Raw genomic sequence first — 23,899 nt, forward strand, 5'->3', positions numbered from 1 at the left:
ACGATTCGCCATGGCAACAGCTCCCGCCAAAAATATTTATTACAAAAATACATTATATCCATGTGTGAGATGATAATAAAATAGCTATAAACACATATAATAAACTAAACATTGCCATGACATAATAGTGTTTTATAATTTATAGCCTACAGCAAACTATTACATATGCCAGTAAATATTACGTCATGTTTATTTTTATTATAACAAATCTAAAAAATATTATCAATATTATCATAAGTTTATATATAAACTTTATTGTAATATATAATATTGTTAGCGTTCGGTTATCCACTTACTCTTACACGTAACCTGTCACGTAACCTGCTTTCTGAAATACCCCGCAGAAGTAGCATTTTAAAATAAAAAAATATCACATTCACAGACATGTTCACAAATGCTCATTTTTAAAATGACGGGGTTTTTTTCCTACTTGTATTTATTCTTCACTTTTTCATGGTTGTTGAAGGTTGTTCATGGAACCATCAACGGCAATAAAGAAAGTTCTGGTGTGTAAAATATGTTTGTGGGGACCTTAAGAGATTTTGAAAGAATATTTTATTTGAAACAACTGAAAGCATTTAGATATATAGGACAAAATGATATACAATAAATTATTTGAGAAATGATAACGGTTGACAGAATCAAAAAGTAAAATAAACGTACGTGTCATGGTTCAAAACGTTTCTGTATGAATCCGCTTGAACTGAACCGTATCTCTCCCACTTTCACACTAAACTTTGTTTTACACATACTGAGTTTTAGTAGGTCTGGCGGTTGGTGAGAAGCAGTTGAGAAGATCATGTGGTGGATTGTTCATCTTTGGGGTTTCTACCACAAAGCTGCAGAAGGGTCTCTCGATAGTTTCTAGCCAGAAAGAAGTACATGACAGGATCCAACACTCCACTTACGCATGTTAAAGCTGAAGTGATGCGATTTCCTAAATGCAACATTTGCCTTTCAGATTCTGACTTTGACATGTCGTCGTGCTGTCGGATAAACACGAAGCGTTGAATATGATAGGGCACAAATGCAATTAGGAAGTTAACCACAGTTAGAACGATCATTCTCATTCCCTTACGCTGAGCAGGTGTCCTTTCTTTAAAAGTCATCTTTTTCACTTTGGCAAATATAAGAATGTAAGAAATGCTCAGGGTGACCAGAGGTATCAAAAATGCAATGGCAGTTGACACCAACGCGCCGGTGGGATTGGAGGACTGCTCTATGTACAGCTTTTCACACACTGTCACATTATTCTGCACTTGTCTAGTCACTTCCCTTTTAGAGAACAGGACAGGTAACATGGAAATAGTCACCATGACCCACAGCACCGCACATACCACTTTGGCATTCCTGGTCTTTCTCAGGCTGTGAGTTTTGTGTGGCACAGTGCAAGCCAACAGACGGTCTACGCTGATACAAGTCATAAAGTACATGCTGCAGTAGAGGTTGACGAAGAACAGGAAACCAACCACACGACAGGCCCCTTCACCAAGAGGCCAGTGGCTCTCTGACATGTGGTAAATCACTCGCATCGGGAGCACCAAGACATAGGACATGTCCGCTATAGCCAGGTGCTTCAGAAACTCTTTGGAAGGGGTGTTGTTGATGTTGCGGTGGGAGAACACCCAAAGTGCCAGGGCATTACTCGGGACTGAGAGGACGAAGATGACAGCGTAGAAGGTTGTGAGCAGGATGTTCTCTAAGTGAGAGCTGAGGTAAATCCTCCATGGAGTGATTCAACATAGCGCGCGTCTATACTATGAGCCTGTATGCTTCTGTTTGGAGAATGGCAAGAGTCAGATCAAGCATCAGATATTATATCTGAGAAATCTTCTTATATATATTATATATAACAAATGACTATGCTGGGGTTTTTTTTTATTATGTAACATTAAAGTCATCTGAGCTACGCATTCACAAATGGAAGTGTGGACATTTTCCAAAAACTGCTTAACAAATCAAAGGTTTAGTTTTAGATGCTATTTGCCTACAGTTCTACAAACTAGGTACTCAATGTGTCAATGTTTTAACAAAATATTCTTCAAAAAAGTTGTTTGTTGATGAATGGCAATTTGACTACATGTCTTTGAACTTAAAAGGTCAGCATGGCAAGATAATTGCACATTTTTTAATGAACAAATGTGTCTTTATATTAATTGCATTAACATTAGGAACTTTAAGTCAAACAACATTCAAATGACCAAGGTAAATGGTATAATTGATATTTTTACTGATATTAATATTAGTACTGTTATTATTTGGGTACTTACAGGTAAGTCTTTCCCAGCAGTCAGCACACTGACTTGATGATAAATGCCTCCTTTGACTACAGACCCAATAAATTGTGTTTGTTTCCTCTTTTAGTCATATGCTTTAAATTCACGTAGGAGGCGTATCACACAAAAATGAATCGGCCCTTTTATAACAACTCATTAACACACACCACCCTCTACTGGTCTCTTTACCTGCAGTATGCAATGGTGTAGTTCAAATTTACAGCAACTTTAAACTATTTCTGTGCAAAACCACTTAGGCTAGGGTTTGTTAAGTTATAAAGTAACAGTAAGAAAGCTGTAGTTTGGACATATGGAGATCAAAATTTGAGAACAACCTACAATTTAGAATTTCCAGGTTATCCTAAAAGAGCAGTTTTTATGAGTTAAATATATTTCCGAAGCACAGCATAAAAAACTTAAATGCAATATTTGAGGAAGAACACTGATCAAAATTAGAGAATGCTTCAAGATGCCTACCAGATCTTGCTTCTTTAAAATGGCACTCCTTCAAGTCCTCCAAAAAGGCTAGTCATCCACATAAGACAAATATTGGGTAATTAGGCCAGCTGAAAAACATTATGTTCCTCTTTAAACTGAACTCAGAGCAAAAACGACAGTGAAAGGTGAAAGGAAATGTCATGGTTTGGGGATGTTTTTTGCAGATGTAAGGCAAATGCTTATCAACACCTCTTGTAGCTACATGCTGGTTCCTTCTCTGCATTCGCCTCCTAATCAGCTTGCAATTTTCATGCAGAATAATGGCCCCCATCACGCTGCAAAACGGGCAGAGCCGAAAACACTGAAATAATTAAATGGCCAGCTCTGAGTCCTGATCTAAACCCATATGAAAACCTCTGGAAAACGTTATGACTAAGAATCTCATTACAGTCATCGAACTGTGGAAGAGACTGGAAGATCACACCAGAGCAGTGTGAGAGACTAGTCATATCCTTCAAAGCAAGGGCCTGTATAACCCTAATAAATTTGGACTGCTGTAACCAACAGAAATTTTATTTATATAATGTTTTTTCTTGCTACAGTCATTGCTGTTCTCTAATTTGAATCACTGTGCTTTCCACAAAGGGATTTTGTTGAAGTGCCTCGGTTATTTTGTAAAACACTGTTCTAGCGTGGTATAACCTAAAAATAAATATATATATACAATATATATATATATATATATATATATATATATATATATATATATATATATATATATATATATATATATATACATATATATATATATATATATATATATATATATATATATATATATATATATATATATATATATATATATATATATATATATATATATATACACATACAAATATATATATTTTACATTTTTAATCTCCTTGATTATTTGGTATTAATACTATATTTTTTATATTTTGCAAATTAATATTAATGTCACTGAAACTACACTACACAAAAGTATAGGTAAATTCCCAATATTTTAAACAAACCAAACCAAATCAAATGAAATCTTCAAACTTTGTCTCAGATTCCTCTATGTAAAGCACACATTACATACAATCAGTAAAGCTCACAACATGAATTCACAACACGCGCACTGATTGTAATTCTATAAAATAACATATATAGGACAAAAACACAAGCCAGCTGAGCTATCTGCCAAAATGTTTAATAGAAGGACTTGCAGTGTTGCAGTGAAGAAACCATAGCCGAGAGGCCATGTGAACAACAAGCATGCAGAACTTTACTACTTTAATACCTACACTCTTTTGCACTGATTGCTTCTGTAATTAAAGCTATACAAAACCAAAGAAAACATTTATTTACAAAATATGTCTGTGCAAGCATTTTTTTTCTATTACATTCTCTCTTTCTACAATTTTGTATAGGCATGCATAGAAATAAACTTTGGTACAATATGTTAACAAAACTAAAGACAGTCTCTGAAATAGAGATGTTACAGTATGTACATGTGAAGTAGAGAGCAATTGTATCAATCACTACAATTTTTAGTTTACATTTAGACATCAATATTCATTAATTTAAGAGCCACAGACTGCATGAGTGAATCAAGGAATTGTGACATAGGTAGGTTAAGCCAGGTATAACCTCTCCTAAATGTACAAAGTGTCTAACACAGCATATAGTCAGTTGTAAAGATGTAAAATACAAACTTTGGCAAATAGGCACGACTACTGAAAAGACAGACAACTGTTCATTGCAAAACTGTTGTCAATTTATAATGATAAATCTTAAAGACATTGGCAGTGCATGAGAGAAAGAAAAAAAAACAGACACAATGTTTGTCAAATTGCATCAATGGTTAATATACTTACAGTACTTTTTCACTTATTATGGCTACAACCAATGTCTGTCAACTAAAATAAACGAAAAAACCTCATTCAAAATCATTTAGAGGATATTAATAACCAAAACATTGTTTACATACTTTTACTACTGACTTGAATACTTAGTCTCTCAACTTGTATGAAAAATAAATATTCTTTTCAAATGAAGTGCTCTGTAAAATTCTTGATTTTTTCTTTTTTAGTTTTTAAATAAAAGAGTTTATCTTTTTATATGTTTATGATTTGCAGAGATTCAAGTTTAAAACACTGATTAATGGATGATGGCCTTTCATTTTAACAGAGAAAATAATAACATGCAATAACCAAAGTCATGCCAAAACAAAACAAAAGTTCACTCTGACAGAACAATATTAATTGTTTAAACAAATCAAATCTTAACTTAAAAAAGTGAAACGACTAAAATCAGGACTGACTCCACCTCTTTAGGAGATACATAAATGGTTGCGAAGCAGCGAAGCATTCTACACAGCGCCCTTAGCGAGAGTTACCGTGGGAATAGCTGATTTACCGGCATTTCCGTTGTGTGGCCGACTGTAGCTGGTGAAGCTGGGTGTGTGAATGGTACGGATACTCTTCGCACTCTGACTCAACATAGTCGGGGACAAGGGGGAGTGGGAACAGGAAGAGGAGGAAGAGGAGGAAGGTCGACCATTTTGTGTCTGCGTGGGAATAGAGAGGCCTTTAGTGCTGTGAGAGGGAGGGGCAAATTTTAAGAACCGTTAGAAAGGGAGGGGATATGAGAGGAGGGGGTGGAACTGGATCGAGGAGGAGGGATAGAAGATTTGCTAGTGGGAAGGGAGGAAGATAAAGGAGAAGAAGAATTAACAATATTAGTAGAATCAGACTGGTTCAAGCCTTTTCCCGTACTAGAGGAAAAAGCAGGAATTTTAGAAGCAGGCACAGTAGGAGAAGTGGATTTGGGATCTCCTCCAGATCTCTTAGCACTTCCATTAGCCTGCGAACAAAGATGCCAAAACACACTGATTGTCAACATTGGGAATTTATGATTAAAATACGTGAAAATTTCTAAACATGTTTCAAATAATACTACTGGAATCTACAGTTAATCATGATAGATTATCAAAGACACAGAAACTACATGTATAGGTGAAAATACTAAAGGCACACACACATAACAACAACAACAAAAAACTATCTGTCTTGAGGGTGAAAATATATAAAAAATAATTTAAAATAGATTGTAAGAAGGAAAGGAGAGTGAAGGTGAGGGACGATAGGATTGTAAGTTTTAGAGTGAGTATTGCGCAGAGTGAGTGCAACCAACCAGTACTCATAACCAAAGGAGGCTCCAGGAGGAATAGAGGAGGTACAATTTGGGAAGGCATCCACAGGATAATGGGGACTTAGTGGATTTGTGGACACTGGGCATTGAGGCCAGGGTTTGCAGATTCCTCCAAGAGGTAAACAGGGAAAGGGTCCAAAATTGGGTTAAACAGATAAGAATCCTGACTTACAAGGGAATAGTAATTAGTGTCATAGTTCATTAGTGTGTGTAGGGGTTAGATGTCAGTGGTATTTAAGTTAAAGAGACCCTAATGTTAGGTAAGCAGTGACTGTGGAGTTTATATTTTTTTCTTTTCCTTTTGTAAATTAGTTTGTCTTTTACAGCACCAAAGCCACAAGCAAAGCAAACATGCAGAAGCATTTGATGGTATTATGAAATAACAGTCAGTTGCCTTCGGTCACAGCCATTCAAAAAAAAAATGTAGCAGAAAAAACGTCAACGTTCAAAGACAGCTTTCGGCACTAGGCCTTAACCAAAGAACAGTTTGTTCGGTCTCATCAGGTATTTTTTTTGTTAGTTCTTTTTCCTCATCTCAGTACAAGCCCTGCAATAACTGACTTTCCTCTTGAGCATTCAGTCTATGCCTAGTTGTGTGTGTCTTTCTGACTGGACAAGTGGTCCTATGATAAGACTACCTGGCGGAACTGCCTCTGAGAGTCCTGTAGCTTTGCGGTTTGTTGCCCTCTCTTTCTCTGAGGTGCCCGGTTGCTGCCTAGCCTTGGCAGAAACAGGCACCGGCATCCGACTAGTAGGTGACACCACGCTGGCATTCTGCAAAAAGGATTTAAACCACACAGAAGAAAAAAGGAATAAAAAGCAAGAAACAAAAAGAGCCATATTTGAGGTGGTTTATAAGCTAAATCACAGCAAGACAAAGCTTGCACAATACATCTGTGTGGTATCACCATGACATTGTTCATGTACCAGAAAGAAAAGTAAGGAAGCATGCAAACCAGCCCAGAATACCAACAAATTTCTTTAAGGACTGCCTTAGAACCCACAAAAGGATCCAGAAACAGTATGAGACTGTGGTTCTAAGACGGTGAAAGTTGTTGGCTGCCTTAACCCAAGATTATATAGCACCATCAGTGAACACACAAAGGTCTATCTATGACACACCACTCCAGAAATAAACACACCATATTTATAAAAATATGTGAAGGTGTTAAAAGTTCAGATCCCAGAGTTGGTAGCCTCCACTGCAGGAAAGGCTAAGGATCTTCAGAAGTCACTGGATAGGGTGGAACGGTTTGTGAGCAAGAGGAGAGGGACAGACCCATAGTCTTTGCTAAGGTAGTAGGAGCTAGAGAGAGACCTGCTGGGTGGGAACTGGTGTGACTGAAACCCCGGTAGTTGGTATGATGGCAGGCCGAGGAAGGAGCTGTGGTTTTGTCTTCTTTCGTAGACCAGGACCTTTACTGGCAGAAGTCGACCTTGGTACCAAGGTTTTGAAGAAAGTCCTTTCTCTGTGTGCCCTGAACTCTCTTCAGTCCTTTTGTCCTGAGTTCCAGGGTTCACCAAGATTTCAGCCTCTTCTGAAGACTTCGGTCCCATTTCACAAATGGTGTTCTCTAGCTGCTTTATGGTTTGCTCTAGACTGTCAAGGGTTTTGTAGGTATTCTTACGAATCTCGTCTGTTCGGCCATTAGGCTCCTGCTGATTTGATTTAGAAGACTCTGTTTTGGAGCAAGCAATTTCGAACCTCTTGGTCTCTTTGTGTTGTTTCACAGTCCCATCTGACTCTTCCTCATCCTCATAGACAACAACCTGCAAAGTCTTTTTGCCTGTTTTACTTCCAGCTCGAATGGCTTGCGTTAATGCTGCTAGCTGTTTCTTGGGGAACTTCAACTTGAACTTCTTCTTTCCGTCTTGCTTTGCATCACCAGCAACATCTACTAATGCCCCTCCCTCAGACGAAGTTGAGGATGAAGAAGAGTTCCTGACTTGACCATCTGTGATATCTGCAGGAGAATTTGAAACAGTACTTTTTTCAGAATCCCTACCATCTCCATTCTGTTTAACCTGTACTCCCTTAATCCATTCTTCTTCCTCAGCTTCCTCACTCTCCTCATCTATTCTTTCTTCTGCAAGCATCCGCTCTAGTTCCTCCTCACATTCAAAGATAGTAGAGAGGCGTTTGTAGGCTGAACGGATATCCATTGGCTCGTCAAAGATGATGATGACTGGCTTTTTACTGGCATTGTCAGCACCAGTGGGTCCATTAGTACAGACATCACCTCCTGATGCTGTGCCACTTTCAGAAGAACTTGGGCGTTTGCTGCCAACAGTTACCGTCTGCACACAACCTTTTTTGGCATTGACTAGCCGATGGTACTCTCCAGTGGAAAGAGCTTGTACCTTGGTGTTAGTGATCATAAAGGCAAAGTTATCAGGAGGAGGTGGAGGTGGCTCTTCTCCTGACAAATCGGGACTGAGAGAGGCCTCATTATTTTCCTCAATTTCCTCAAATTTCTTTTCCTTCACCTTGGATGAACCAAATAAAAGTTTCTGATTTGCTATATCTGTCCCAGCAGGGACTGCTTTAGAAGAAATCTGTACAGTGTTTTCAAAAGTGACTGGTGAGCACATTGCTGTTGGAGACTCTACCCTCTCCTCTATGCTAACCTGCACTTGAGCAGCTTTGACCACATGAACTTTTCCTTGGGTGGGGCTAGCTGGAACTTCTTCCAGCGGAGAGGGTGGATTTGACTTCAACGAGGCTGAACGAGACAGCTGATTTTGTTGTAGAGCGGCAGAAGAGCTGGCTGGGCCGCTACTTTTGAGGATGCCAAATTTGTTAGTGGATACCTGCAGCTGGCTTTGGCATTGGTCAGAAGCATTGACATGTGACACCTGTGATGGTGGAGAGTGTGATGCATCTCTACGTTCTGTTGATTCCTCTGAGGCTGATGGAGTTCCCTTGGCGATCTGAGCTGTGACATAGTAGATGACCTTAAAAGGTCAAAGGTCAGAAAAAAAAGACATTTCAATTAGGTATAGTTTCATGAGCCAAATATAAATGTTAGTAATCCTACCCGGTATTAATTATATTCTACAATTGACGTGGCCATTACTGAATCTACTATGAGGATTCACAGAACACTATTGCATAACTATTTTAGTAACAGTTAAATGACAGTTAAATGTTCTTTTTTAAACTATCATACTTTGATTATTTTCTTTTTAATTTTATAATAATGTGATAATAATGCAGCTCACCCCAGGACTCTGCCGAATTGTATTGTTGCCATTCTCATCTGTATCAGGTTCTTGTCGTCTTGGTTTTCAGTATTCTGTGGTTTGTGGGGAACAACATCACTTCACAAAAAGTCTATAAGCAGTCTATAAGCTACTCTAAGACCACTGAAAAGATTTAGGCTGCTTTTGATGCAACACATTCTTAGATCATATATTCTACCCTAAATATCCAAATATTTGTTAATATTAGGAATTGTCGTAAGATATGTTTTTTAACCTGAATGATGCCAATGATATGTTATAGCTGTACATAAAGATTATTTGGCTTCTCTACAGTAATCATTTAAAATATACAATGAATGGCTTTAATAATGAAAAACAAACTAAATAGGGATTAAAACAATAATCTGGAACTAGACCTAAGGCAATTGTGATCTAATCTGAGAAAATGCTCAAAACTATGCACAAAAAATGAAAACGTGATTTTAGATTTGTATCGCATGTACCAACAGTTTTCAACTTTTCCCATTCTCATAACAAGGTTCTTATTGGTTATATTTCAGCTGTAAATTCTATATTACACCGTACAGTTTTGACAGTGAGAAAATACTGTGAAAATGAAGATAAAGAGAGAAAGTGAGACTGAAAACCCATTAAATAAGTAAGGAGGCTTATACAGTAGCAGGCATGCAGCAAAGTGAGAAGATTAAAGAATAAATTCTGAACTCCAGACTGCTAGCTGAAAGTGTCCTCTAAAATTCTCAGTAGCAATCCAAGTTGCATTTCTACTGATACATATGATTTAGACATTGACCCTTTTGAAGAAAAAACTAGATGTGTACATTAAAGTAAGTCTGATCTTTCTAGTAAGTCTGCTAAATTTCTAACATTTGGCCCAGGACAATCTGATTATGCTATGCCCAGTTAGATAACTCAACCTCTAAATGTACATCAGTAAAGCATAAATGTAACCTCAGGTAAGTTTTGCAAATTAAATTGTCTCTAATTGAAATCACACTTTTATTTTCTACTAAAATGCTAAATGTAAAAAAGAAAACACACACACAACACCCTTTGACAGCAGAGTGTCGAAAATCTAGTTTATTGATTGGATGACTCAAAGTACACAAACCCAATCATATCTGTTTCCCCCTTTGGCTCACACTACATCACTACAATCAGCACAGCTCATGAGTTCAGCAGAAATAAAAGGAAAGGAACAGAATTTAAACTTAAAGAACAGAGAGAACATTTTTTGTGTGTCAGATACCCATCACAAGAGTGTACAGAGGAAGTTAGCAAAAGGGGAAGAAAGCCATACAAGCATTGCAAAGATCAGCCATCAGGGACAAGCGGCTGGCACAGGCAGGCAGTTGGAGGGTCTACTAAAGGACATCATATCCTTTACCTTCTTATCTTTAAGGGCAGTAAGACCCCAGGTCTTAGCTCTCTGATCTGTGGCTCTACCAAACCCTTGAGCCCTACCTCCTTAAAGAGAGCACTTCTGGAAAACCTGAAGAGAAGAATTTGTGAGGAAGGGATAAAGATTAGAATTTGCCCACTGGGCAAACCTGTTCATGATTACTGTACAATGTAATAGAAATGATCTTAAATTAATTTAATCAAATTAGATTACATTATCTGCCTATATGTATTTTAGTGTCATTAAAATCAATCTATCTATCTATCTATCTATCTATCTATCTATCTATCTATCTATCTATCTATCTTAGTATTATCATTTTTATTTCTATGCAATTCTTTTGCATATATTTAGACTTTATACATATATTTTGACTATATAACACTTTCTGTCCTATTAAGCCTGTATGCTTTTATTAATTATTTTAAAAAGCTGTTTTGTTTTCTTTTTAAAAAAAATGCATAGAATTAATGTTGTGAATTTATAGAATGTCAGAAAAGAAACTAATCTACAGGAAGGGAAATGAAACTTCCACCTAACGAGCCACAGGGCATACCTAAGCATCATACCACCCACACCAAAGCAATTTTATACCCAACACATCAAGCAAACAAAACATAAAGACACCTATAGTTAGTAAAGGTAAGTGAGCATGTTCATTTATAAACATTTATACTCATTAGGAGCATGAAGTTGCTTACAAGTCTGTATTAGTGTGCATGTATATGTTTATGTATTTAAGTGAGTTTATGTGTGTATCTCACCTGCAGCTCTGCCATAATCTTGTCTCCCTCATCCTCTTCCTCAGTAATAGCTGAGGCAGCGATAGGTGGAGGGGTAATGGTTTGGGCTTCACCTCTGGAGAGGTTTTTTGTTTCAGGCTGAGATACTGTACTGTTGGATTCCTCTTCACCCTCCTACAAAATGAGTTATATTAATAATTATTAAAAAATAAATATAATTAAATAATCCTTATATTCATTTTATAAAAAAATTGTATTATTATTTATTTATTTATTTTCTAACACTTTACAGTAATTGTTAACACAATTAGATAGCCCCATTAGATAACAAAATAATTAAAAATATTTACCAATGTATTATTAAAATTCAGTGTTTTGTCTGTTAATGCTAACGAATGAAGCTGAGCTAATGATTGTGCTTTTATTAATTAATGTTAACAAAGACTAATAAATAATGTAACAGATATATTGCTCATTGTTAGATACAAAAATTATTGAATTATTAGCATTAACTAATGAGCATAAAGTCTTATTATTTCATTTTATAACATTTTTATGTCATTAAAAAGTGTGTGATTATATATGTGTGTGTATGTATGTATATATATATATAAATTATATTTATTAATATTTTATTTAATAAATATTTATTTATTAATACATGTACATAAATATTGTCTTTTTATTATTAATATGATTTTAGTTTTTACTTCAGACAGAGTAAAAATCTGTTCTGCAAACACTTTTACCATAAAATAAGACTCCTTCCTGCTAGTGTAAATGATTCCTCTCCAGACCGGGGTGGTGGTCATCCCGGTGTTGGTGGTGTAGGTTCGTCTAGGTGGGGTGGAGGTGAGACTTGTTAGATTTTCTCTGTGTCTGAAGCTTAACAACTTTTCTCTGAGTCTTATTTTGTCTCTCCTGGCTGGATTTGATGGATAGGTTGGAGTTAAGAGGTCTCTCCAAAGCTGGGACTTAACTGGTTTCTCCAGAGGTTTGGGGAGGTTTCTTCTGGAGCAGTTCTTAGTAGAGGTTTCTCAGAATTTGGCTGATTGTCATCTGCAGAAACAAAATTAAATATAAACACCACCTCAACAGTTGTTCAACACCTCTAATGTGTCTTTTCGGCCTCTTACCCTGTTCTGCTGGTGCTGCCATGGGCTCATTTTTTTCTTCCACCTCCTCCAGGGAGGCAGTGAATCGGTGTAGGACAGCCCTCAGGTTCAATGGGCACCTGGAGGTTTGGTATTCCTCTATATATATTAGCTTGCTTCCAGGAGCATCCGCTCGAATCCTTGCCCATCATAATGACCCATGTTCTGCCTCTCTTCTCCCATTCTTCTGCAGCCTGAAGACACCAATCAAAAGTAACTAACAATGGAACGCACAATTTCCACTCTCACTTATTTGGTTTAACCTGCACGGGTACTCACCTCATTGACACAATTTGTTTTTTGTTCTGCTATGCTTGGCGTGATCTCCCTCGATGAAGTTTGGAGAAGGACCTTTGCCATGAATGCCATTAGAAGAGACTCCATTACTGCTGTTATTTGGTATTGGTGTCTGCTCGAGTGAGGGTTTTTGAGCTGTTTGGTGGGTGAAGGGGTTGACTCTCGCCTTAGTGCGGCAGGGGAATGGGTGAGGGTGCTGTTGATTGCTGAGATTGCTGCGAAGGTACCGAGAAGCCTGGGCATGGTGGATCACCACAGAGTTTACCGCCATAACTCTGGACCTCACGGTGGAGCCTCTGAGGTGCAACTGAGGCAGTCTCGAGGATCCAACCATGGCTGGATTCTGGTTTTCAGAGGCAGATGTCGAGAAACAGAGTCAGAGTGGTTTTGTGCAGGCTATCTGTGGCAGACCTAAAGAACAAATGATATTTCAAATAGAAAAGGTAATTATTCACAATACAGCAAAATCTAACCAAATTTAAAATCACAATCTTATTTTTGTCATACTTTGAACAGTACTTTGAACAAACAATGAAAGAGTATTAGAGTGTCCTATTTGTACTGCACAAAACTGAGCTATGAACAAACTTTGTGCTACCAACATGAATACTATGAATCTTAATATAAATAAATAAATACTTTGAGATATATGGTATTTAAAAATGTTTCAAATTTTAAACAAAGGGTAAAAGAAAAAATCAGCAAGTAAAATTCTAAAATACAACTAATTAAATTGAATAAAAATCAAATTAAATTTATATATAAGTATTACATTAATTGCAATGTAATAAAATGTAAGTACAAAAAATTATATGAATAAAAAAGTGGGAAACAAGTCGTGTAATTTAATTTGAACTTTTTAGTTTTTATTTTAAATTTAGTTTTCTACCTGATTGAAGATTAGTGACAACTGAAAAGGAGAAATATATTGAGTCATATCTTGACTTGGGAAAGAACATTTTGAACACAAAGACGCTAGCAGCCACCTATTTCATGCATTATTTTTCTCCAAAATGTGTAAAAATCTGTTTAGTTTTGCGATTACATTTGGTGCCGCTAGCGATATAAACACACAACAAACAAAACATTAACACTCTTCATTATGTTGGCAATATTCATTGCATTCGCGACATTCATAGAGAGTCTACAACTGTCTTGAGTCTGATAAGGTCTGACACGGAGGAAAGTGAAGATGACTTAGTGGCATGGCCCAGACAGACACCCAAATTACTAGAAATACTGCTGCCACATTGCAACCATAAGTGCCAGAAATAAATAGGAAACCATTTACGATATCAATCTCAAGTGCTCGGATGTTACGGTTGGAATTTGGAAGGTGATCTCAAAGTTTGCTGCAGCATTTTATTAACCTAATCTTATATTCCCAACCAAACGCTCTTTCTCGCTCTCTTTCTCTCTCCGTGTACTGGCATAGTTGTTGAGTGTGTCTGTGAGAGTTCGACTCTCTTCAGCATGCTGTCAAGCCAGCGGCTCTTCTTTTGAGGAACTTGACAGCCTCCACTCTCCACCTCGAGCACCGCCTCGCATACGGGATTGGAAGAGCTGGAAACTCCCTGAAGAGAAAAAGATGTTTCGCCACTAAGCTCTCTGACATTTAACTTGTTTTTGCATGTCAGTCATCACAAAACATACATAGTTAGGTAGGGGAATTTCTTTGAAGGTGTCAAATTTGAGCTTATTCAATATAAAGGTGCTATCATAGGCAATTGCAAGCAAGTGACAAGTAGAGCCACCTGCCACAACAAGAAGGTGTTTTTGTAGCTGTTACCTACAAATAAGCTTTGATAAAATCTTTATTGGCAAAATAAATTATCATTCATACTCCAGGGACACAATTCAAGAAAGTTACGCACATTTGTGCGTAAGCAGGTTTAATAACAGAGAAAACAACTTAATTTAACTAAGGAAGACATTTTGACTAACAAGAAACAAAGTTCAGTTGCTTCCGGAATCGATTATTACATGAAACAGTTTGTTGTCTGAGGTATTTCAGCGAGTCATTTATGTTGTACTCTTTCAGTCCAGCCAGGTTCTCGCCACCTTCCTCAGGCTGACAGCTCCTCCTCACTCTCCTTCAGCTGCCACTGGTTTCTGAGACAGCAGGGCTGAGTCGGTCCTGTGTCTCCACGTGACTGCTCCAGATCCTGCACACAAACACACGGACACTTATGACGAGAGCAATGCAGAGATCTTATATTATTACAGTGACACCTGCATTTGTACTTTTGTCCAGTCATCTGGTCAATATTGAAATTAGCAATGTTGTTACACAAGAGGGCAGTGTAGATTTACATTACGCTCTTGACATTTTTAAGCACCATGTGTAATGTGGCTGCTAAAAAGTTACATTATTTATTTCATTATACCACAATAATTCGCTTATGTTTGACTATGCTTGTTTATATCACTGGTTCTATATATGTTGTATTTCCAAATGGTACAGAGTTCATTCTCTCATTAAAAAGCAGTTATTTTTTGCAATTTAACAGTTAAATTGGGCTATACTATTTATTTACTGATTTTATACACTATCTTTGGGTTCCGCAAACATCACAGTTTATGTTGAAAACTAACTTATGTTCTACATCATACTGAATACACCATTATACAAATTGTTGTATATAAGATGAGGCGATTTGCTAATGTTCCACGTGCTCTCTTTCACAGAGGAGAAATCATGTTTGCCACACATGTAAAAGTCAAACTGTCCTTGTTACTCAACGCCCACTGCTCGCAGGCACCCAGAGTGACTTCGTTGACTGGGTAATTGGCGTGAAACCAAGGAAAACTGAGAGTGTTAATGCTGCTCCTGATCTCTACCAGTGTTTATTCCCACTGAGTTCGGTTGTGCATGTTTAAAGCTGTTCGAGATCACGCTTGTTAACCAGTTAAATTAAAGGGATTTAATACACTTTACACACAGCAGGACGACAGGGCAAATGGAGTTAGCCGGTAATGGACAAGAAAGAATGATTAAAAGTCATTTGTTGCCCACAGCAAAGTTAATTTCAGATTCCATGGAGTATGTGTGTGTGTGTGTGTGTGTGTCGTAATTCTCAACTGCGAGAACTCTCTGCATGCTGAGATATCGTGTCTCTCTTCCTCTACCAGTGTCCTCTGCTTCCTGTGTCGGATTCTTCCTGCTGCCTCTAGCATTTCAGCCAGTCAAGACTGGGATCTCTGTTCGCGCTTTATCTGAGCACGTACACACTCCTGATTCTGAAGCTGAAAACACAAACAATTACTTCTCCATCTTGCAACATTTTAAGCCTTCACCTGTTAAAACAAATAGTGGGACAAAATGCATATTATATAACAGCAGATTTCTCATGATATTGACTGACTTTTTATTACCTGTAACTGTCTCATATGTTGCAGTTGAGGCGGTTTCAGAGACATTCTTCCTGAACAGACAGGTTAATATGCAAGGAGGCGGCCCAGTGGTGGTGTAGGGCGGGCTGTGCTCAGATACACTTTGCAGCGATTTTTGTGCCACGGGAGAAACTTCCAACAGAAAACACAAAAACGCACAAAAAACATAACCTACAATCACAAACAAAGTATTTCATAATAAGACATACTGCTAGAAATTATCTAATCATTTAGCTTTGTAGATTTTAAACATTTTAAGACTTTATTAAAAAAATTTATTTAAAGAGATGATTTAAGCGCTAACAAATGCCAATCTACATAAATTGGCCCTGTGATATTTGTTGTACCCATATTTGGCCATGACGTTAGCCAAGATTACATTTCAACTCCACTGAGCATAACTGAAAGTACAGCATTTCAGGTCAGTTCTTGCAAAAGCACATATTTATGTGAGTGCGCAAGACAGCGTGTAGACATGTTTGTTCTTTTGTGGCTTATGCTGTTTGGAGTGACTCGCCTGTGTGGGAAACAGAGGGAAACATGTGGCAGGCTGCAATTCTGGAGTGACAGATGATGAGATCAATTTTGGGATGCACAACAGCCACTGCATTGCAATCTGTTGCTGCAAGAGCCTCCACACACACAACAGTTGGCGATCAATGTTGTTGTTTTTTTGTTTTTTGTTTTATGGCCGGTACCAATATCTTAGAGGGCAGTCTAGCTGATATAAAGGCCATGTATATCATACTATTTGTCGAAATATTACAATATAATGCTGTAATTTAATATATTACACAGTGAAATGCACACTTCAGAAGGTCACACTGCGGCATTCCCCGTGCTGTTTGAATTAAACGTTTATAGATATCCAAAGTTCAGAATTTGCCTTATATTATTAATAACGAGTATGTTGACCACGAAACACGCTGATGATGAGGTGCAGGTCTAAGCAATGGTGAGAAGAAATTATCTGTGCTAGATGTGCTGTGAGCCGGTGATCCAGATTTGACTGGTTTCTCACTGAAAGATTTGAAGAGATATAAATGCACTGAATGCACATGTATACACACAGACAGATAAAATCACTCTGCAAACACTTGCAGTTAGTTTAGGCATAGGTACAAACACTGCCATTCATAAAGGCGCGAGTTACTGTGAGAATGAGTCATTTAGTTCATGCATAGTTAGTAGCCATATAGCCCACCAAGTCTTTTTTCAAAACTGATTACCACCACCTTGAATCACCATATTCCTCCTTACTAAATGTGGATATTCTGGGAACTATATTTCATCTAGCCTGCCCTGCTTACCTGTAGTTCCTTTGTTGCTGTTAGTGTTGTGGCTCTTTAAGAGAGTATGCTGTACAAGACCAGTCAGATTGGCTATTTGCTCTCCTATTGCCTTCATTCTTCTCTGGCAGAGAGATAGAGCATATCGCATGCTTACTACTGATGGGGCATATGTGGAGACTGGTGAGGGGGTTGAAATAGCAGTAGGGCCGTGTAACTACTGAGAGAAGGCACAGTTATCTTAGACCATTTTTGCTCATTCATCAAGTAATAAAAAAAAGACAGATATATTAACTGGCTAAAATAACATTTTTATATGTAAAATTTTCATACTGTACATTATAATGTCTAAATTACTTGCTGCCTTAAACTAACTGATGTTAGTCTTTGGTTTCACATGTTATTACAAAAATATACCATTGGTTATTGGTTATTGACTATAACATGTAAATAATTATCAGCTCACTGACATCAGGGCTAAATTTACTATCAGTCTCTGGCAAAATAATGCTTAAACAATTTGAAAATAAAATTTACTATGCAATACTTATTTATCGCTTAGTGTAAATATATTCCCATTTAAAAGTTTAGTAAAAATATGTAAATGTATGTGTTTATGTGCAATTGCAATAAGTTTGTTAAAATATATATATATATATATATATATAACAAAAAAACTGTAATAACATTTTACAAAAATAATATTGTTTTCACTGTATATTTAATGAGAATGAGACTTTGAAAAAACATAAACATATCTTTTTCAACTCAATATCTTTTATGTTGCCATCATAATTGGAAATTTAATGTAACTGCACAAAGAAAAGATAAAAAAATATCTTGGCAAATATTTAAAAGACTATAAAAGACTTCCTGAATTAAGGTCAGTCTTGCAAAAGGTATTTGTGCAAGGATTCCCTTGATCTTTGTAGCATGTACAAAACTACCAACCAAAAAAACATTATTAACTTTTCAAACAATGATTAACAAAGTCTTTAAAAAAAAAAAAAAACGCTAAACTGCCCATTTGCCCTTTCTGTGCCAACACACATATCAACCACTATTTTATTTCTCTACAGTGATAATGTTAGAAACGTCTGGCCTGCATGTGCTCTGCCCTTTAAAAACAGTTTAGCATGTTGACTCTGTCTATTGACTGCTCTCAGCCAGTGACTACATCGCCAAGCACAGCCAAATCTAACTTACAAGTACAGACAAACATAAAGAGTACGACACATGTGAAAGCAATCCAGCACAGTAAAACAAAGGACTGAATTGCAGTTCAAAGTCTTCTTCTAGGTTACGTGAATCTATATTCTTGAAAACAAACCCAGCTAAACTGGAGTGTTAACCTAAAAAAATGTAATTGAACTAGGATATAGTTGATTAACGCTGCAGCTACTATATTATTGCTAAAAAGTATTGGAGGGGCAACAAAATCATTCAGAGGTTTTTGTAAATGTACTAAAGCATAAAAAATAACAATATGTTTGCAGTAAATTAAGTTTATCTGAAAAACAATGCAACAGTGAGTTATTCCCTCTTTAAAAATGTGTCTTTGTTTTGTTCTGTGTAACCCGCCTACTGTCCGCTTACTCTCAGCACCCCAAGCTGCCAGCCATGAAAACACAGCATTTTTAATTTTTATTCATCAAGCAGTGCGCCCGCTTCTGTTAATGTTGTCAATCTGGCAACCTGTGTGTGCATCTAGTCTGAGCAGCAGAGACCTCTCTCCAGTATTTTGAATTTACTTCTGCAATACTCTTGGTTCCAAATCCTATTAGGTGCTTTCGAATGAAGTATACGGCACCTTTAAATGTGTTTGTTTTCTACTTAGAAAGTTTAAAAGTACTCTGATTTAGAATAAATCGCCACATTTGTGTAGTAGTCTATATAATGTCAAATTGTCATATACCAATATATAGCTTGCTTACAGTTTTTTCTATGTAATTCAGTTATGGAGGACAACACCGTATGAAATTGATACCAGTTTAAAGGGTAAACATTATAAATGAAACTACTTATAATAAGCTATTGTGCTTTCTATTTATTTGTACTGCACTGCCTATTGATTTTAGTTTAAATATACAGTATATGTCTATTTGTTGATTAAGTGAACATCAATTTATTTGCAATGATCATAATGCAAAGCGCATTGCATATTTAATATATGACCTACTTTTTTAGCAGCATTCAGTATGGATCTTGACTGTTGAATATAATAATTAGGTTATTTCAGAGGAGTAATTTATAGTTTTTTTACTCTCTCTTTTGGATGTTGGTTAGAGTTTTCAACTAGTTGGTTAAAAATGTCCATTTAAACGTTAACAGGCACATACAATAATATATGCTAGTACTTAGACAAGACATTGCCGATGTGTTTTGGGTGCAGTTAGGGAATGCCATGATGCAGTGGAAAACAAAACCGATGCAGAGTTAGAATATGAACTAAACATGATCAAGAGATGCTGATGTATACTGGGATGCTGTAGTAGGGAAAGTTAGTTATTTTCATGCTTCAATATATTCGCTTACTTCCACAACGATTTCACTGTCTGAGGGTCTGCTTGGGGGGCACAGATTGTGAACCTGAAGATCAGGGGTGGCCGGGGACCTCATGCCACTCCTGCCTTTACCATGGTGTCCATAGCAAGAGGAGCCCCACAAATGATTGTCTGATAGGTGATTTGTTCTTCCAGAGTCATGGAACTTATGCTGGATTATTTCAGGTGAATGTCCATCACTCGATCTCGCCCATCCGATGTGGGAAGGTGGGGTTTTGAGCTTCAGTACGGGTAGCTGGCTGTCTGTGTACTTCCTGCTTTTCTGTCGAAGAGCGAAGGATGGTCTGGCGGAATGCGGGAACGCCGGGTTACTGTAAGAGCGCACATGGTGGCGCCGTGGTAGGCGTGGTTCACCGTGGTCAGGGGCGGGGCGTGATGATGTAACATATAGGATCAGCATGGCCGGCCGCCCGGGCGGCAGCCATATGCTTCGAAGCACACCGTTAGGTTTGACATCGCGCCGCCAAGGATGGCGCTGGGCAGGGGAGTGATGCACGGGGGCGGGGAGCGTGTCCTGCTCGCTCACGCACGTGGCAACCCCACCGCCTGAGGCGTCGTAAGGGGATACGGATGGGAGGGAGGCATCGCATGAGGTGGTAGGGGACATGGAGCCCTGCATATGGGGCGAGGAGGACCCATCAAGCGCTGGAGAGATGACCACCGGTCCGCATATATCAGGTCTCTTCAGAACTGATTGGAGAGAGAGAAAGAACATTAAAAGATTTAAAGCATTTCAATATCAAAATGAGAAAAATATTTAAAAAATGTTGAATTAAAACGTGGCTTATAAAAAGCTTAAACTAGCTTGATTGGTCTGCTGGTCTTTCAGCCGGCGGTTAAGATAAAAAATATATATAAAAATTTATTGCACAAAACACATTCAAATATGATGCAGTCAAAAAGTAGCATTTGATAAAAACAGTATTTGGTAAAATGGCTGTATTTTGTAAGGGGTTTTAAAGAAAATAACACAAAAATAAACAAAATGATACACTGTGAAATCTCAAAAAAACTATATTTCTTAATATATTTCTACATTTAGAATTATAATGTAAAAAAACGAATTTAATTCCAAAACAATACATTTGTATAAGAATATAAATACAATAAATGGTATTTATATTAAACATTTTTAATTAATAAGATTTATTGCAAATTTCAACTTCAGTTTTAATTTTAGAAATGTTATTATGTGCTTTTGTCCTTTTTGTAGCTTTGCATTTCTATTTAACTTTTTTTTTCTGTGGGGTTGGGTAATTTTAGCACTTCAACTTTTCTAATTGTTAGATTAATTATCATTTTCTATTTCAGTTGAAATGAAAATATTTTTTAACAGTTTTAGTTTTTCACTCAACACAATAACACTGATGTATAAACACAAAATGAGGTCCATGTGATCTTCAGTGCTCTGGTTTCTGCTTTTCTGTTCATTCATCACAGTGAGAAAGAAGTGTTACATTTCCATCTCACACATGTGAAAAAGAAAGGCCTAAAAGTCAAAAGAAAGAACGCTTGAGTGTTCACGGTTTTTAAAAAAACCTTCTGGCGGATCAAATAATATGTCATTGTACTCATCTAAAGTAATCTGTAACTATGCTGTTTTTAAACAGGCAGCACACATGGGCAGTCTGCCTGACTTGGACCACCCAAGAAGGTCCCCAGGCAGACTAATCACACTACGCTCAGACGCAGCTCGCAGTTTGGAAAACGGTAAAGGCCGGTGTGTGTGTGTGCACTGAGACATAGGTGGTCATGCCTTATATGCATCACCCAATGTAATTAAAAGGCATAGGCGGATGAAGTATTGCATTAAACAGAGTCTGATCCATAAAGCAACGCTAATGTTTACTTCAATCTACTAAAACAACAATGACAAGATAAGCAGCCGCCAATCTTATTTAAAAATAAAAAGCAATAACAGATGGAGACAGGAAAAATATGAACATATGACCACTTTTTAAAGACCGCTTTAAAAAGCGTACCAGGATTCAAGTGGCAACTGCATGAACAAAAAATAAAAGAATAAGTTACTGAGATTTCAGATAGGATCTTTGAGTGGATGAAAGATTTCCGGATCGCGCACTTCAGAATGCATAACTTCACGCCCGAGGATACCAGACAGACTAGAAGCATCCGCCCAAACTCAGCAATGAGGAGCAACAAGAAAAACAATATGACCGATGAACAGAATTTAAAGAAAAATCACGAGGAAACTAAATGTGTGCTGTATTTTTAGCTGGTAAAAAGTGACAGAGAAACAAAACACTCATTCAGACTTCTCCATCACCTCGGGGCCACATTTTTTTTTTTTAGCACAAAGCCTTTTAACCAGTTATCATTTAGCAACAGTACCAAATCAGCAGGTTCCATTTTAACTATATACACCTTAGAGGCAGCTTCCTATGAAGGAAGTAAACAGCAAAAGCACACATTAATAGTCTGCATAACCAAAAATAGAAAACAAAGTAGAGACATACAGAAGAAACAGACAGAACGTATCTTTACGCCAAAGAGCTTTATAAAATAATAGTAAGATGACAGAATGATGTTCCTGGTTCGAAACATTGCCCTGCTTCTCTGAATCTCAAAACAACGAAAGTATTGTGTTGGGTGAGTCAGCGTTCAGGCTACACCCAGAACAGGTGAGACTTCCAAGGCTTTATGTGCCTCAGACAGCAGCATGCTATTTTACAACATCATATCACCATGGTGGTAATCCGACAGAATAACAATTCATTTCCGCCACTTCTTACCACTTTTACTGAATGCTATAAACACAGAAAATTTTGAATGACATTTTCCGCCAGAACTTCAGATGATGTCCAGCATTTCCTGCCAATACTGGATTTTAGAATAAAATAACCGCTTCATTTTAATATATTTTTTAAATATCATGTATAAAATAAAATGTTCTCTGCAGCTATACATCTCCTATGTCATTTGATCCTTTAGAAACCATTCCAATATTTTTATTGTAATTATAATAAATTATATTAATACATTATTGTAATATATATATATATATATATGCACAGTAAAAAAGGGTTTAAGCTAAAGGTTTCTATTAATTTGTTGTATAGTGTCCAGGAAATATTACATTCATTGTAATAATCCAGGCTCAAATGTGAAAACAACTGTGCCCACACAGAGACCTGGTCTCATCATTATCCAGTCTGGATCTAGAATGACATAAAAACTAAATCCAGACTAAACTAGAAGAACTACTCGCAAATATAGCACTGGTTTTTACAGTTAACTACACAAGAAATGTTTGGAAATGTAAACTGATCTTTTCCTACTAACACAATACAGCAAAAGATAAAATAACAGGTTTAAAAACCATTAAAAAAATACTAATGGCAGTGCTGTGTTTGTGTGTGTGTGTGTGTGTGTTGGACAGAGAGCAGAGAGCTGATTTGTTGAGTTTGATACAGTAGAAGGTATACAAACCACCTCCAGATGTTACTCTGAGCAACACTGTCTGAATAACATGAAAGTTCTTGCCTGTCTCAACTCTTCTCCAGGTTCTCATCTCTTGTTTTCTGTGCATTACCTTAAAAGGTAGAGAATTTGCTGGAGGAAGGCTACACATAAACACAAACCTGTGATAAATAAAGAAATCAAAAGATGACGGAATGAGAACATTTGCTTGAATTCTCTGGGCTCCAAGAGGGATTAAAGACAATTCTGATGCCCCTTTTCCACCAATTTTCTGCTCCTCTTGCTTTCTTTATCTCAGATAAATGGCCACAAGGCCTTGGCAAACCTACAACCAGAAAGTTTAAGTGTAGGAAAAAGATGCCTTTTGACACAGACCTGTGAGATGATCGGATTTTAGATTTGCTTTGGCTGCAAATGCAAAACTTCAGTCAGTTTTTGGTGCAAATTGCAAATTGCAGACAGTC

The 23,899-nt window shown here is 37.1% G+C and overlaps 1 protein-coding gene and 1 pseudogene across 1 annotated transcript; both read right to left on the bottom strand.

Annotated features, from left to right (window-relative positions):
• Window positions 1-538: 538 nt before the first annotated feature.
• Window positions 539-5,087, bottom strand: LOC122332251 (uracil nucleotide/cysteinyl leukotriene receptor-like). The gene is made up of 2 exons (XM_043229552.1): window positions 5,041-5,087; window positions 539-1,722 (listed from the first exon to the last, which is right to left on the bottom strand). Exons 1-2 carry the CDS (start codon window positions 5,085-5,087, stop codon window positions 798-800), a joined length of 972 nt encoding a protein of 323 aa, XP_043085487.1. The 3' UTR covers window positions 539-797.
• The window catches only part of LOC122332252, a 76,638-nt pseudogene continuing 57,821 nt past the window's right edge, over window positions 5,083-23,899 (bottom strand).

The sequence above is a fragment of the Puntigrus tetrazona genome, unplaced genomic scaffold (genome assembly GCF_018831695.1).
Source record: "Puntigrus tetrazona isolate hp1 unplaced genomic scaffold, ASM1883169v1 S000000008, whole genome shotgun sequence".
NCBI classification, from domain to species: domain Eukaryota; kingdom Metazoa; phylum Chordata; class Actinopteri; order Cypriniformes; family Cyprinidae; genus Puntigrus; species Puntigrus tetrazona.